General features: G+C 41.3%; 1 protein-coding gene across 1 annotated transcript in view; it reads left to right on the forward strand.

The window, feature by feature from the left end:
- The first annotated feature begins 6,190 nt into the window (after positions 1 to 6,190).
- Positions 6,191 to 17,228, forward strand: part of C3 (complement C3) — a 54,927-nt gene continuing 43,889 nt past the window's right edge. The window contains exons 1-3 of the mRNA XM_042450300.1: positions 6,191 to 6,347; positions 12,044 to 12,236; positions 13,645 to 13,807. Of these exons, the coding sequence (XP_042306234.1) occupies positions 6,274 to 6,347; positions 12,044 to 12,236; positions 13,645 to 13,807 (430 nt within the window). The 5' untranslated portion in view covers positions 6,191 to 6,273. The remainder of the gene's footprint in view (positions 6,348 to 12,043; positions 12,237 to 13,644; positions 13,808 to 17,228) is intronic.

Below are 17,228 nucleotides of genomic sequence, written 5' to 3' on the forward strand. Positions count from 1 at the left end.
CTTATCCATATATTTTTTATACACAGATTCAAGCATCCATGGCTTGAAAATGTTTTAAAAAGTATAAATTCCAAGTGTCAAACCTTGATTTTCCCATTTATAAGGGACACCATTTTGCTATGCCATTGTATTTAATGGGACTTGAGCATCCACAAATTTTGTTATTCATGGGGGGTCCTGAAAACAAACTCCAGCAGATAATAAGGGCCCACTGTATTACTTATTTCCTTTACCAATATGTATTCTTAACACACAACATAAAGAAGCATCTAGAACATACCAGAACAAGGGTTTTTTTGGGGGCGGTGTTCTATTTTATACCTCTTACCATCTTATCCAACTATTCCCAAATTGTGAATATACACATGGGAGGTCTCAAATGTGAACTTGTACAGATATATACATCCTTTGCCACTCTCCACACATTTAAATGTTGTGGATTAACCTTATGCCTTTTTGAGCATTATCTTCCATATTGGAATGTCCCTGAATAAAATTTGGGAACACAACTTGTTTTATTTATTTATTTATTTATTCATTCATTCATTCATTCATTCATTCATTCATTCATTTACAGTATTTATACCCTGCTCTTCAGCCCTAAAGGCTCTCAGAGTGGCTTACAGGTATTCAGACAGTTCTCTGCCCTCAGGCTTACAGTCTAAAAAGACATGACACAAAAGGAGAAGGGAATGATGGTGGGGAAGGGGATCAAGCCCAGTGGTTCTTCTTTCCTTCTGCGGCCTGGACCATGGCAGATGATCTGGATGGAGGGTCCTTCTTCTTGCTCTGGCTAGCCCTGATGGAGTTGGGCCTGCCTTTTGACAAGTAGAGGGATTGTGCAGCACCACCATCTCAACTTGTTTTCTTCTAGAGGTGTTTATTTGATATATTTACATGCCACATTTTCAGTTCCTAAGAATTATTTCATATATTTCAAATATTTTCAAAGAATTATTTCAAATATTTCACTATCTTTAAAAACTACACGTTCACATGTTTAAGGAGATATTGCATACACAAAATGTAGGTTTTCCTAGGTCTGTTAGGATAGAACTACAACTTAAATTTGATGTGCATATGTGTATTCAAACCCTGATGGCTCTTTCTATTAGGATAAAGTCATTTCAGCAGAGTCTGTCAGGACAGAATTACAACTTAAATATGATATGTATGTATATACTTGTACCCTGATGGGTCTTTCTATTAGGATAAAATCATTTCAGGAGGGTGCAGTTTGGATGAGAGAAATATTAAGGCTTGTAAGGGATGTTATGTTTGCCATAAAACAACTATAAAATCCAAAATCTCTCTTGCAGTGATAACTTTATTGAGACAACCAAAAGGTGCAAAATATCATGCTAGCTTTCAAAGCTGCACAGGCTTCTTCAAAAAGCAAAAATTGTAAAATAATAAGTGGAATGTGGAAAATGCATCCATGTTGTGATCACAACATCTATATTTTGCTGTGAGATGAATCGAGGAGGTATGTGTACGTAAAATATGAATTCCCCATCCAGCGGATGCAAGCCAACTGGAAACAAAGTAATAAAATAGAAGAAATAAAATTTGAATTTGCCTTTTGAAGTTAAAAAAGCCCCTGCGCTTGCTTGTATCTAGTCTAGGCCTCTGGCTGTTTTGACATTAAGATGAAGTTACTGATCTTTCCCTTAGCCATTGCTTAGGATTAGAGATGGCTCTTTCCTCTCACTCACCCTGCAGGAATCCAAATGCTTTTATTCACCATGTCTGAAATCCTACACTTTGCAGGGGGCCACTCATGGTGGATCTGGAGCCCTTTCACACCATGTTATTATTGCACTATGATTCCACTTTAGCTGCTCTGGCTCCATCCTATTTAATCCTGGGGTTTGTTTTGGTCAGGGGCACCAGAGGAGATCACAGTCTGAGGAGTCTAAAATCCTTTCCCTAAAGTGCTACTTCCAGGATTTCATAGGACAGTGGATTTCACACTTTTTACCCTTGTGTTTCCCTTTACATCTACATGCAGATGTTGTACCGCTCTTGCTCTACATAGTATATGGGGGGGGGGATTGTTTCATTAGCATGCATAATTTTTCATGCATTCATGTATATTCATAGTTAAACATTTTATAAGGAAATAGCTGTCCTCCTCCTCCCTCAAGTAGAGGTCCAAGTGCTCTCCTCTTCTAAATAAATTTTTCCAAGAACAACTTGTGATATATTTGCTTAAGGCTTGTCATAAGTGGGAAATTTCTTGAAGGTGCAGAACAACAAAGAGCTGTTGTCTTCTAAGCCTGACACTTCTGGCTGGTCACAGTTGAAAACAAAATACAGGAAATACAGACACTTTCGTTGCATTTCATTCATTCACTATGGGTTCTGCTTTTAAGGTGTAGTGGTTTGTGCCTTGGGCTAGGATTCTGGGCACCAGGGTTGACTTCTGGCATGGCCATGGAAACCCACTGGGTGATCTTGTTCAAGTTATACACTCTCAATCTCAGAAGAAGGTAATGGAAAATCTCTTCTGAATGATCATTGCCAAGAAAACCCTGTGATAGTTTCACCATCTTGTTACTGCAGTTTTGTACAACCAAATATGCAATGTGCATTGCCATGAACAACCACACTGATGTACAGTGACACCACGTGCATAACTCAGCGTTTGTAACATTAAACTGAATACAGTTGGTTCTCCATATCCACAGATTCTTTATCTATGGATTCTACCATCTGTGGTTTGAATATATATATATATATATATTTATATTTTCACATTTATATATATATTCTCATGTATAAGTCTAGAAATTTGAGTCAAAAATTAACCCAAAACATCTAAGTCGACTTATCCTTGGGTCAATGTAAGTATTGTATTTTCACGTTTATCAAAAAGAGACCATCCCCTGGTGAAAGGCAAAAGTGTAATCTGTCATGGAACCACTGACTCCTTTCTGCTCTCTCATCCATCCAACCTTTAGAGTGAGGACAAACATTTATGCCTGCTGAAATTTTGTAAGTTCTTTGCCATTGTTTTCCTTTGCTTCATCCTTAAGATCCTTGGTAACATGCCCCTAAGTTTTAACCTCGACTTATCTATGGATCATATTAAAATCTATGATTTTGGTCCCAAAACCTGCCCTCGACTTATACATGTGGTCGACTTATGGTCAAGTATACATTGTATGTACAGACATGATGCATCAGCCCAAAAAGTGCAATTGCATACATAAGGAAACTTTTTGGGGATTGGGATCTCTACTACAGCTTTGGTGGCCTTGGTGGATGACCTACACAGAGAACTCGATGGGGGAGTGTGTCCCTGTTGGTCCTGCTGGATCTCTCGGCAGCGTTCAATACCATCAACTATGGTATCCTTCTGGGCCACTCTTGCCTTTCACCAGGGGATGGTCTCTTTTTGATAAACGTCAAAATACAATACTTACATTGACCCCCAAGGATAAGTCGACTTAGATGTTTCTGGGATGGGACTCGGGGGCACTATTATGCAGTGGTTCCAGTCTTTCTTGGAGGGGCGGACTCAGAAGGTGGTGTTGGGGGACTCCTGTTTGACTCCTTGGCCATTGGCCTGTGGGGTCCCTCAGGGTCCTGTTCTGACCCCCATGTTTACATGAAACTGCTGGGAGAGGTCATCCGGGGTTTTGGAGTGAGGTGTCACCAGTATGCTGACGACACCCAACACTATCTCTCCTTTCCATCTGATTCCAAGGAAGCTGTCTCTGTAATGAACCAGTGTCTACTGTCAGTAATGGACTGGATGAGGGCAAACAAATTGAAGCTTAATCCAGACAAAACAAAGGTGCTCCTGGTCAGTTGTAAGGCAGATCAGGGAATTGGAGGTTTGTCTGTGCTGGACTGGGTTACACTCCCCCTGAAATCTCAGGCTCGCAGTTTGGGTGTGCTCCTGCACTCCACTCTGAGCTTGGATGCCCAGATCTCAGCAGTGGCCAGGAGTGCATTTGCACAGCTTAAATTTGTGTGCCAGCTGCGTCCGTTCCTTGAGATGTCAGATCTGGGTACAGTGACACATGCTTTGATTACAACCTGTTTGGACTACTGCAATGCACTCTACATGGGGCTGCCTTTGGAAACTTCAGCAGGTTCAAAATGCTGCAGCCAGAATCTTGGCCAGGGCCAGTAACAGGGAACATATAACTCCCTTGTTAAAACAGCTCCACTGGCTACCCATTCATTTCTGGTCAGAATTGAAACTGCTGGTCATGACCAATAAAGTCCTACATGGCTTGGGTCTAGACTATTTGAGAGACTGTATCTCCCCATATGAACCTTCAAGAGCCCTAAGATCTGCAGGAGAAGGCTTTCTCTCAGTCCCATCGAGATGACATGCTTGCCTGGAGAGGACACAAGAGAAAGCCTTCTTAGTGGCTACTCCCACCCTCTGGAATGCCCTTCCTCAGGAGGCTTGGCTGGCCCCCTCCCTGATGGTCTTTCTCCACCAGCTAAAAACATTTTTATGTTGGCAGGCTTCTTGTACATAATGCATAGCAGGGTGATTTTATGGAGCATTTGGGCTTTTAGTCTGTTTTTAACTTAACTATATTTTATGTGATTTTATATACAGATGTTTTAATTGTTTGAATCTTATAATAATTTTAAAGGTTTCATCTGTGAGCCGTCTTGGGTCCCTCTGGGGAGAAAGACGGGATATTAATAAAATAAATAAATAAATAAAACAAGTTCTATGAATTGTAACTGAAGATGCAAATGTTTCCAAGCTCTACACAGAGGAAGCTGTTTCAGACTTTTGGGATTCCACATATCACACATGACACTGATCACAAAGCTTTCCTATATCTAGGATAATGCCTGTGCACTGTCTCAGAGTCTGAGGTTCCAGACATCATCTGAAAGTACTTCCTGTTTGGCAAGCAAATGGGTTTTTCCCAGTACATTTGCTTTGGACTCTAAAAAAAAACCTGACCATAGTGACAGTGACAACAATTAATTATAGAACAATGGTAGTTCATGGTTCAAGTAGAGGCTGCCTCATGCTGTTGTTTGGGTGTCAGACACCTCTCCTATAGAATTCTATAGAAAAAAATTGTGTGTTCAAACTACTCTGAGGGGTATTGTATGAGTGGTGTCATCTAGGATACGAGTGTAAACAGGGTGGGGCCTTCTGCAGAAATGATGATATGCTGTGACATATTTGAAATGCTTCTTTATTCCTTTGGCTTCCTTCTCATGAGACAGATCCTGCATGGGAAGCCTATTTGTCATAATCTCCCCAATCCTGGAGAGCTAGCATAGCGTAGTCCTTTGAGCACTAGACTATGACTCTGGAGACCAGGGTTCCAATAATGGCTCAGCCGTGTAAAATCGCTCTGTGACCTTGGGCAAGTCACACTTTCTCAGTCTCAGAGGATGACAATGACAAACCCCTTCTGAAGAAACATGCCAAGAAAACCCCATGATAGGTTCACCTTAGGGTTGCATAAGTTGGAAGTGACTTAAAGAGAAACCGCATACACACACCCCAGTCCTGAGCAGGGCCCATAAGAGGAGGGTTGGGCCAGTACATTTTTCCAGGGCCTGGAGAGCAAAGGCGCTAAAGCTGATGAATTTCTGACAACCTCCTCCCAATAAAACAACAACAACAGCAACAACAAAATCCTCACAGCCTCATTCCATTGTGTTATTTTACGAAGTTTAACAACATGTAGCTCTTCAGATATTTTCTTGGCTTTTTACTGGAACCTGTTTATTTTTCCTATTAAACAAATGGATCATTTCACTTGGCATTTCAATTACACCTTTATAATCATATGCCAAAAGCTGTCTTTTGTTGTTGTTATGTGCCTTGAAGTCATTTCCAGTTTATGGCAACCTTCAGGTGAACCTATCATGAGGTTTTCTTGGCAGGTTTCTTCAGAGGGGGTTTGCATTTGCATGCTTTCGAATTGCAAGGTTGGTGGAAGCTGGGACTAGTGGTGGGAGCTCACGCAATCATGCGGCACTCGGGCCTCAAACTGTCAACCCTTTGATTTTCTGGTCATCAGAACTGGCATCTTAACCGTGAAGCCACTGCAGCCCTTATATTACTGATTGGCTGAGGCTTTAAAAAATAAAAGAGAAAGCATTCTTTATGTTTTGCAGTCTTGATACCTCCTTCTGAAATTACCAGTTGCTCAAACTCCTCCCTATCTGCTGATTAAACATTAAACTATTGCAAAGGGGCTTGGCTTGGTAACGGGCTCTCATAATAAATGCTGGGGTTGGAGCTTTCCCTGCTGCCTGACCCTCCAGTTCATGATGGAGGGCTCCCTTCTCTATCTGGTGGCTGCCCTCCTGGTCTGTTTCCCGACTTCGTCCCACAGCCAACTGTAAGTACATGATGAAATTCAGCAGCCCATCCTCAACATTTCCAGGTCATGTGCTAAATAAGAAGGAGCATTCCCCTTTCTTGCTTCTTCTCAATGGTAGCACATTGTGAAGATCCACCAAGTTTAGGAGTCTTGTTCTTCTAGAGGTGGTTTGAGGCTGCTTCAAAGATTGTGGCTTTCCTCAGATATGGTATCTGAGGCAGAAACTCCAAATCACATCTTTTTCCCACTAACTGTGATTAAGATGTAACAAAAAAGTGAAATAATTTGAATGTAAGATGTATTGTTTTTTAAACTGTCAGTTATTTAACATGAGCTATATTAATGTCTAACTGGCTAGCTCTGAATTTCTGACATAGAGAGCATTATTTATACAAGACAAGAACAACATCAACAAGAATGTAGAAGCCATGTAATGATATATGAACTCTACTGGCTGCTGGTCCACCTAACCTTTCTATAGAGATTATCAAACTTCCAAAAAAAAAAAAAAAAAAACCTGCTCCCTAATGGGATATAGTTGGATTGCAGGTTACTACCGGGCATTTTCAGACTTAATTCACTGCTGATGCCTGCTTTGGAGGCCACTTTTCCAATTGACAAGCTCCCAAGACAGCAAGCTCCCATCTTGGAAAAATGTCCTCAAAAGCGGGCCTGGGACCTGGGATGCACTGGCCAGTGATACTGGTGGTGAATTAAGTCTGGGAACAGTTGAGATTTTTGGAAGTGCAATAATCTCCATACTATCTTTTGAAACTAGCCAATCTCCAGAACGTTCTAAGGAAAGGCATTGAAGGACAGACTCCCCTGTCCCCAGCATGTGGCTGCCTTTTAAAATGAGGTCCCTGCATGACTAATAATGTTGGCATCATGTAAATTGGCATAATTTATTTTGCTGTATGTACATGTGCTGAAAAGCTACAGTCAGTTAAGGTGGCCTCTCTCTGTGTGTATGACTGACTGAATGTACATCTGACACATAGGGCCCAAACAGACAGGGCAAAATAAAGCTGCTTCAGGTCACTTTGGAGGTATGCTGTTTAAATGATGCATGCGTCCTAAGAGGCCAGAAGGCACACCAAAGCCATGCTCTAGTCCTAAGGATTGGAGAGCAGCTTTCGCACAGCTTTGGGCCTCTTAAGATGCATGTGTCATTTAAACAGCATATCTCCAAAGTGACCTGAAGCAGCTTTATTTTGGTCTGTCTGTTTGGGCCCATAGTTATCTTAGCTGTAATCCTTAGATACCACCAGAGAATTTGAGCTCTCATGGGATGAGGATACGGTGTAAATGAAATGTCAGGGCACATTCTGACTACCCCTACATGCAACTCAGGAATAACTGGAAAGCTCTGGGTCCTATCTGTGCACATTGCAAAGTGATGCAGACATGGCTTCAGGGATTTTTTACAAATAGAACAAGTCATTTTCAGAGTAAATCAAGAATAGCCCACTCCAAAACCAACAGTTAGGGAGTGGAAGTAAAACTAGACTAGGATGTAAATGCTGCTTTAGAGGAAGTTTTAGAGGGAACTAAAACGGAGTCCAAACCTAAAATCTTTTTTGTTGCCTGCAACCAGAATAACACTGGCTGGTGCAAAGGACTACAAGAGAGAGAAAAGCAGGCAAAGAGCAGCACAAGGCCTTCTGTCATTCACTGACCTGTTCATGGAAGTTATTGGCTGCATCTGCATTTCAGAAACAAATCATTTTGGCACCACTTTAATTACCATGGCTCAGTGCTCTGGAATCCTAGAATTTGTAGTTTAGTGGGGCACCAGACAGAGAAGGCTAAATGTCTCACAAAACTACAGCTCCCTGAATTCCACAGCATTGAGTCATGGCAGTTAATGTGGTGCCAAACTGCTTTATTTCTATAGTGCAGAAGAAGACAACGTTTTAAATTTATTTTATTTTTTAATTCAAATTTATTGTTTAATTTAATATATTTTTATTATATGGCCCAAGAGTGGTCCTAGGTTAAGGCTTGGTCAGATGAATTTCAACTCACCATTATAGAGACAGGGATTATGTAGATGGGTAGTGGGTGCTCCAGCATTTGCTTAGAAATGGTTCAGGAAGGTGATCTGAAACTTGAGAGCACAGACAAGGTAAGTTTGATGAGGACCTATGCCAATTTTTAGGTGGAAAGAGGCTTGCCAGAATGAAACTTGACAAGAAAACGGGTAGAAGAGGGAACTGGCAGGTATTGCTTGTAATGTAGCCAGATTACAAGTAACATTTGCCGAAATTCCTATTCTACACAACTATTAAAGTAACAAGCGCTGTCTCCTGCTTTCACTCTTGCAACCCTAGGCAGAAAGAGTACAAAGTCATTTAAAAGTTAGAACACCACTGGATCAGGTTTTTTTAGACTTCACTTTGGCTAGGTTTTATCAGACAATTTCTCCATTTGTGCAGCATGTAATTGGAAACAATGTGTTATATTGTTTAGACATAAGGCCTGATAATGCTTAGAGTTTGTATTAGTGTTTCACTGTAGTAGCTTTTATTTAAAATGTGGCCCTGATAGTTTTAGATTTTGATGCCTGTATGGTGATTTCCATGCTTACTCAGTAGGAAGCTGCACTGCCGACGCAGTGAACAATATGTGGGAGTTCTGAGGAGGAAACTGGTGGAATGGGAATTCATGTGGCCTTTTATCAGGGAGGTGGGAGAGAACGTAGCAGAGAAACCGTGTCAGGCAAAGTATGCCTTTGGGAGATAGTGTGGTTTCTGACCAGATTAAAACAATAAATCAAAAAACCCTATTCTGCCAGTTGGCATGGAATTCAAGTTGAGTTCAAATGAGGAGTTAGAAGGACAGTGGGTTGGTTATACAGGTATGTGAGGCAGAGAGATGAAAAGCTGAGGCAGAAGTTGTAAGTGCAATAAACATAATTACTGATAGTTGTGCTTGAGTCAATTTTAATATGGTTGGAGCAAATTTAGGGTATTTGGTGGAATAATAATAATAATAATAATAATAATAATAATAATAATAAGGCCTTGAGAAGCTTGTGAAAGCAACCGTTTCTCTCTTGAGAAACTCACTAAAAAAATTACTGAAACAGCAAAAAAATTAAAACAAATAATCTTGTAGATTTATTATGCTCAACTGATCAAATATCACATTTAATTTAAAAGAAGTAATGTTGTTTCCTTTTGTAAAATAATATCCCTTGAATAAATTCATGTAATTAATGCCATCAAATGTCTCAGTTGACTGCATCCAGTCTCATGTCTCTCTCTCTCTCTCTGTGCAAAATTGCCTTCAGGTTGCTTGTCGATTTATGGTAATTCCATAAATTTTGTAGGGTTTTCTTAGGCAGGGAATACTCAGTTGTGATTTCACCAGTTCCTTCTCTAAAATATACCCTGCAGCACCTAGTATTTGTCAGCAGTCTCCCATCCAACTACTAATCAAGGCTGACACTGCTTAGCCTCTAGAGGAGCTGTTGAAAGGCTACAAGGCAGATATATCATTCCAACCCCCCCATAAATATCTTTAATTATCCAAAGAAGTATGTTCCTTTTTTCCTTCTTCTCTCAGAGTGGAATTTTAGCATGTCAAAAACAGTACTATCCTTTGACTTGGGCACATTTCTCACAATTAGTTAATAAAATAGTTTGCTTTTTGCAGCATTTGAGTTAATTTGATCAAAATATTTATAATTCTCTTGTATATGGAAATGTCCTTCCAAAGAGGCTTCCATTCCATAAAGGTTAAAATATAAACACACTTCAAATAAATAAAATATCACACCAGTAATAAGATGACCACAAAGCTTTGTGCAATAATCAAAATGAACCAAATTCATGCAAATATCAATATCAGCTACCAGTGTTCAGAGCTGTTTATATACATCATCTCAATATACAGGCAAAACAGCATGTATGCATGTATGCAAGACAAGCCATCATCCTCTCCAGCTGTCTTCTTGACACATATACCTGACACATGTCTTTACTTCTTCGACCAATGAACTTGGTAGAAATTTTTTAAAAAACTGAATTACCTTGTGGGCTTGAATTTCATTTTGTGATCATAACGATTGTATTCCCATAAGGGCAAAGCTGTCCAGTTGTTTTGCAAAGAACATGTGTGGTCATCAAAAGCACTCAAAGCTTTTCTTAACAAGTCAAGTATAAATAAGAATGCAATCTAACTAGTTCTGGTGTATGTGTGCTTCCATGGTCATATTAACATCACCAAACTGTAGCACTGTGTTGAGAGGAACCAGAAGTTCAAGCCAGCCACCTTAGTTTGAGCTGTTGACATACTAAGGTATACTCAGCCAGTTGACTGTATCCTCCAACGTTTCACAGAAGAAAACTGGGACAGGTGTGGTGAAGCAACTCCAGAGTCTGGACAAGGTAGCAAATATTATTAATGGGGAGGAACACGTAAGCTAGGAGAAGTTGCAGCACTTTGCTTTTGTTTGAGTCTACTGGGAAAAACAGGATTCTGCCTCCTCTTGTCTTCCCTCCCAAGACTTAACTGAGTGCAAACTACTCTTGCTCTTTGAATTCAGTCTGCAACAGTTGAAGTAAGCTGAGGACCAAGGGGGAAAGGAGGCAAGAGAAATTGGGACGTTTTAAAAGCTGCTGAAAAAGTACTAGGACATAAACTTAATTGTGACTGTTCCTGCCAAAGACAGTGGAGGGTATGATTGATTCATATCATGGGAGGACATAGCCTGCTTCTCTGAATAGCAATACAACTGTCTTGGAACATGTGCTGTCATTCTTAATAGCTCAAAATGAACATCACAGGAAATGTCAAAGTATGCACACACAATAGTATCAATGGCATCACTAGGGTTGGTGTCACCCGGTGTGGTGAGCAGCAATGAACAGCCATCCCTCTGCCTTGCCTGCCCACTTGGAGAAAGATGTGGGAATCTGAGCTTGGCGAGATAGTAGATGGCCTGTTGCTTTCCTTTCCTCTGCCTTGCCCACTCACCTGGCCAGACCTGGAACAATCCATGGACCTGAATGGGCAGACGGCCTGATCCCCTCTCCTTCTGCTTGATTTGCCCACTGGCATGGCCAGGCCTGGAAAGACCTGGGGAGCTGGACAGACAGGCAGACAAGCCAGCAAACTGCCCACCCCCCCTTTCTGGCATGGCCTCATCAGGTATTCACCCCCCCCCCAGGGCTTTCACTCTGTGCAGCCAGAACCCTTTGCATTCCTCTAATGATGCCCAATGAATGCCATGGTCCTTGAGTGAGGGGATAGTGGTCAGTTAGGCTGCTGAGGTTAAACATTTTCACAGGCCCTGTGGAAGGAGGAGAAGCATTAGAAAATTTAAAGACAGGAAAGCTGGCCTGGAGGCAGCTACTAAAACAGTGTTCTAGGTGTTCTGAGACTTTAGCTCACAGCATTGTTTATACAAGCTGGGGCTTGTGGGAGTTGCAATTCAACATTAGAAGAACGGTGTGATTCTCACCCATGCCCCTAGAAGACAAAGAGATCAGTGTTGATGTGACAGAAGGAAAGCAGCAAAGTACATAGGAATGTAAGGAAAAGTAGGTGGAAGTGGTAGGCAACTGAGTTTGAATTTATATGCCTTTAATACTGCATTGAAACCATTTGTTCCTTGACTTTTCCAAAGCAAGAGACTCCAGAGGTGCAGCATGGAGATGTACTCTCCCATTTAACTCCTGCAAACCAACTTTTTTTTTCTTTTGTAGCTACTCCATGGTTGTCCCTAGTGTCCTATGGGTAGAGAGTGAAGAGCAAATTGTGGTGGAGGCTCATGGACTCAACGTTGCCACAGAGGTGACCATCTCTGTCCATGATTTCCCACAGAAGAGGAACACTTTGTATCAGATCAAAGCTACCTTGAACCGGGACAATGGCATGATGGTGACTCCTTTCATAAAGGTGGGTATGGGGTGGTGGTTATAGACAGTGCCACCCTGTGCATGTGAAAAGTCAGTCTGCAGTCTGATATACAGTACACTTATCTGGGAGTTCATTCCTTCATTGAACAATACAGTAGGACATGCATAGCATCGTTTTTGAGGTCTCCTGAGATATATTTCTTTGAGTGGGGAACGAAAAGTGAATACGCAGTGTAGTCAACCTCAGTTTAGCAGAACTGTGCACACACCAAATTACTAGAGGTTCCAGAAGAGACTAATTTAGTGTTTAGTACAATACTGTACATTTCTTGAGGATGCATGCAAGCAAGCTTGATAGAAGCAAATGGCAGGGTGGTGATGGTCAAAAGAGCACTTCAGTACACTCCATCTGCAATGCCCTTTCCTCCTCTCATGCTAAAGCTGAGTAGTTTGCTCTAGGATTAGGGATGGACAAGCAGGATTGGGCAAGTGATATGTTTGGGAACTAGAAGTAGCATTCTGTCATTAACTCAGCATTGTGGCAGTAGCCTAAATCACTGAGAGTACACGTTATACTTTATTGATATCAAACAGAAAAAGATAAAGAAGCAGAGAATACAAAGACAGTGTTCTCAGGTTCTTTTGACTCACAGAAAGAGTGCTCCTTAGCAGCACCAGGACTGCTACAATCACCCTGGTTGCATCTGTTTACCTTTAGTTTTACAGCCTCTTTACTGAGTAACAAACTAAATGCAATGAAGCTATGAAAAAGTTAAATGTGGGCTTAAAAGTAAGTTAGTCAGTCTATATACATATAAAATGTAAAATATTCCCCTTTGATAAGGTTGTCAATTCGTGTCCAGCTGTAGGGGGCAGTGCTCATTTCCATTATTAAGCTGAAGAGCCAGCGTTGTCAAAGACAACTCTGTGATCATGTGGCCAGCATGACTGCACTGAATTCTGTTACCTTCCCACTGAAGTTGTACCTATTTATCTACTTGCATTTTTACATGCTTTCGAACTGCTAGGCTGGCAGAAGCTGATACTAGTGAAGAGAGTTCACTCATTCACATGGCACTTGGGCCTCAAACTGCCAAACTGCCAATTTTGCAGTAAACAGTCTATCTTATCCACTGAGCCACCAATAAGTGTGTCTGGGGAGGAAAACCCAGTTACTATACAAACACAACCTATGAATGATGGACTGGACTGGGTTCAGATTGCTACAGAAGGAACCCAGATAGGATCCAAATTGCCTAACTGAACCCTACATTATTTGAGCAAGGAGGAGAGAAACAACATCTTGCATTGCGTAACCTCAGAGAAAGGGTTAGTTTTTGTTGACTGTAGTGTTCACCATTGAGGTTTCCACTACATAAGGTCTGTGGTAATGTTTACTCTGATGGAAAAGGCTAGTTGATTCTCTAGTTCCTGGTTTTTCCATACAGGTTCCTGCAAAAGATCTTCAGAAGGATTCCAAGAAAAACCAGTATGTGGTTGTCCAGGCTACTTGCCCTCAATTCACTCTTGAGAAGGTTGTTCTGGTCTCCTTCCAAAGTGGCTACCTCTTCATCCAGACAGACAAAACCATCTACACACCTGGATCTTCAGGTATATGAGGGTGTTTAATGTATAAATGGGGAGGCTTTTTATTGGGGATGTCTGATGTATCTTTTAAACTTTTGGTTATATTAAAAATGATTTTAATGTGTTTTATATGATGATTTTAATTATTTTTACATTTTATTGTAAATGTTTTTAATTTACTATTTCTGGAAGCTGTCTTGGGTCCCACTCTTGGTGAAAGGTGGCATTTACATGAAATAAAATGAATAAAGAGATAAACAAAGCCTTCTACCAGTTCCACCTGAAGACTTAGATGAGATACCAGTGTGGGTATGGATTTGTCCTTCATTTCAATGCTAATTTTTAAGGTCACGAGATGCTTCCCCTGGAACATTAGAGACAGATGTCTTTTTCCCCCCAACACTTTCAGAGATAGTTGATGTTTGTTTCAAAGAAGATTGTTTCTTTTCTAATTCTATGCTACATTGAGTGGCCACAAGAAGAAGGGACTGAGGTCCTGTTCCTTTAAGTGTTGTGTGGAAAAGGAATTTCAGGAAGCGGAACTAAAATGACAATTTACACCTGACCTGCTGAAAATCTGATTTCTAACCAGTGGTTCTCACACTGTGGTCTTCCAGATGTTTGGGACTTCAGCTCCAAGAATTCATGAGCACTGGCCATACTGGCTGGAAACTGTGGGAATTATTAATCCAGAACATCTGGAGGACTATTCTGTGCCTCCAGATGTTTTCGACTTCAATTCCCATAGTCCCAGACAGCATGGCCTGGTGTTTGGGGAGCTAATGCGTCAAACGTCTAGAAGACTAAATTTTGAGAACCATGTTCTACCCAACAATTGAAAGTTCAGTATCTTTCTTTTTCTTCTTCTTCATCACAACCACCCAAACACTAAGGCATTTAAACATTTTCAAGCCTGTTAACATCTCTCAACCAGGGCCTACTCAGCATAATGTAATTCTTCTTCATGGTCTCTGTCAGTCACACAAATGGGTCACCCATGTTGTGCATTTCTGGAGCCTTCTAGAGCTGAGCAAGTGTTTTGGCAGAAGCACCACCTTCCATTCAATATATATGTCACTGTGCAACTGCTCAAACTTTTAGTTCCTTTGGTACTTTACTTCCCCTGCTTAGTTCTTCCCCCCACCCCTTCCCTAAGCTTTCGATATCTGAGAGAGAACTATAATCATTCTCAAGAAGTTTACTGCTGAGGGCATATTTGGAAGAAGCCCAATTTCAAACCAAACATATAGGATGGGGAATGTATGCCATTCGATGTTGTTGTTGTTGTTGTTGTTGTTGTTGTTGTTGCACTCTCTGTTCCCCAAGCCTTCCCTGCAATACAGATAAATCTTTCTGTTTATTGGCTCTATCCTTACTCGTAGGAGTTTGTAAAGTCACTTGTCAATCTACACTGATGTTACTGTATAAATTGGGATGAATGACTTTCGGAGGGCCTATGAAAGTTCTCTGGATCTCCCTCTCTTCTCCTACCTGAGCTGTATGGGACCCCTTGCTGCCATCTGATAATGTGCCTTCCTCTTTGGCAATGCACTGGGATATTACTGGGGATTCCCTGACCCTTCCGTGCAGAGATGCTTCCCTTTTCCTCTTCCCACTTTTGGGGAAGAGCTAGATCTTGTTGAGCTAAGGCATGTATGTGAAAGAAGCAATGTGAGTGTGACAGGAAAAGTTTTATTCTAAACAAGGAGGTTCTATAGCAAAAGGATATATGTTACATGATGAGCCATTTTGTCCGTCAGGCACAGATAGAAAGTATAAATTACAGAGTAAATCATTTCAGCTAAATCAAGAAAAGATTCAAAGTATCCCAATGTGACTGGCTGGTACATTGTCCTAATCTTAATCTGCAGTTGCCTCTTTCTTTGCCAGATTGGGGCTGCGGCAACCATGCGCTGTGGCCTCGGTCTGGCCTTTCCGTGGTGCAAAAAGGAGCTGCAGAAAGTGCCATGGAAAGGGCTCAATAGCTGCTGGCACCACGGCTTTTCGGCATTCCTTTGGCACTGTGTCATCTGGACGCAGTGCTAGAGGAGTGCCGTGACACCACTCACCATGTGGCGGGGCATGCAGCATCACTCCGGCATGGCTACGGAGTCTGGGCATGTGTCGTGCAGACACCACGCTCCCCACTCTGACCCCATGCTGGCCTTTGATGCAAGTCTGTATAGCCCATAACTCTCACATCAGATGGGATTTGTAATCCTTTGTCATGTCGATAGAAATTCAGTTATAGATATCAGAAGGTAGATTGGAGCAGATGGCTGCAGCAGGAAATTTGGTTTTTTTATGACTGTGGAGTAGAAGGCTGTCATGGCCGGCATCCATGATTTTTTGTGGGGTTTTTGGTCTATGTGGCCATGTTCTAGAAGGTTTTCTTCCTGATGTTTCGCCAGCATCTGTGCCAGCCACAGATGTTGGCGAAACGTCAGGAATAAAATCTTCTAGAACATGACCACATAGACCGAAAACCCCACAAAAAACAATTTTTTATGACTGTTTATGATGGTGCCTTCCTTTCGTGGGAGATGGCAGGGAGATAGAGATTGAGAAGGTGCAAACTTCAAAGTGCCTTTGAAATGCGCAAATTGTACTGGCTACAAGTCTTGGGAGTGGGCTGGACAAAGGACTTTTAAAGTGTTGTTTAACATGGGAAAACTCAGAGTTGATTCTAACCGTTGTGGGGTAGTTATGTGTGTCTTAGAATCCAGAATGAAGCAATAGTTAATTTTCATTACTATGCCATCCTGATTCTTCAAGTCTCCAACTGCCAAGTATGACACTCTTGATGTTTATGGGATAGCCAAGAACCAGGACTCCATTGTCTAGCTTCGACCAGACTTTTCAAATCTGGAGCTCTTGGTTAGAAGCCTCCCATGGTTTAGTTAGAAAGAGTCAGGGACAAAGAATTTCATGGTGGTTCAGGATTTTTAAAACCTCTGCTCAGAGGACTTTCAGTTGCATGGTGTTGCATCAGATCATATAGATCGATTTCAGAGCCACAAAACTGATCTGAAGTGGCACATCGGAGGGAACAATGATTCCCCTGAATGTTGGTTTCCCACTCCCAAAGAAATGGGGACCATTGCTACTCCAAGGAGGCCCATTGATTAAGACAGGATTATAAGTAAATAGACTAAACAGATAGAACTAAACTGTGGAGACAGAAAAAAAAGGGGGGGCAACAGAGTGGCTACAGCAGCAACAAAGGATAGACAGAAAGCATATCAGAAATGAGAGAAGGGAACTGGACAGTGGGGGATTTTGCAGCTGAAAACTTTCTGTTTAACTTAAAGGAAATATTGGTTTATAACAGAGTCAAGAGAACATACATACATTTATAAAACATCTTAAGAACTTAAAAACATATCCACAGAGTCTTATAATCAATAGAAATTCCTATAGATTTTTCTACTGACATTTCCAAAGA

This window comes from Sceloporus undulatus, chromosome 2 (genome assembly GCF_019175285.1).
Source record: "Sceloporus undulatus isolate JIND9_A2432 ecotype Alabama chromosome 2, SceUnd_v1.1, whole genome shotgun sequence".
NCBI lineage: Eukaryota > Metazoa > Chordata > Lepidosauria > Squamata > Phrynosomatidae > Sceloporus > Sceloporus undulatus.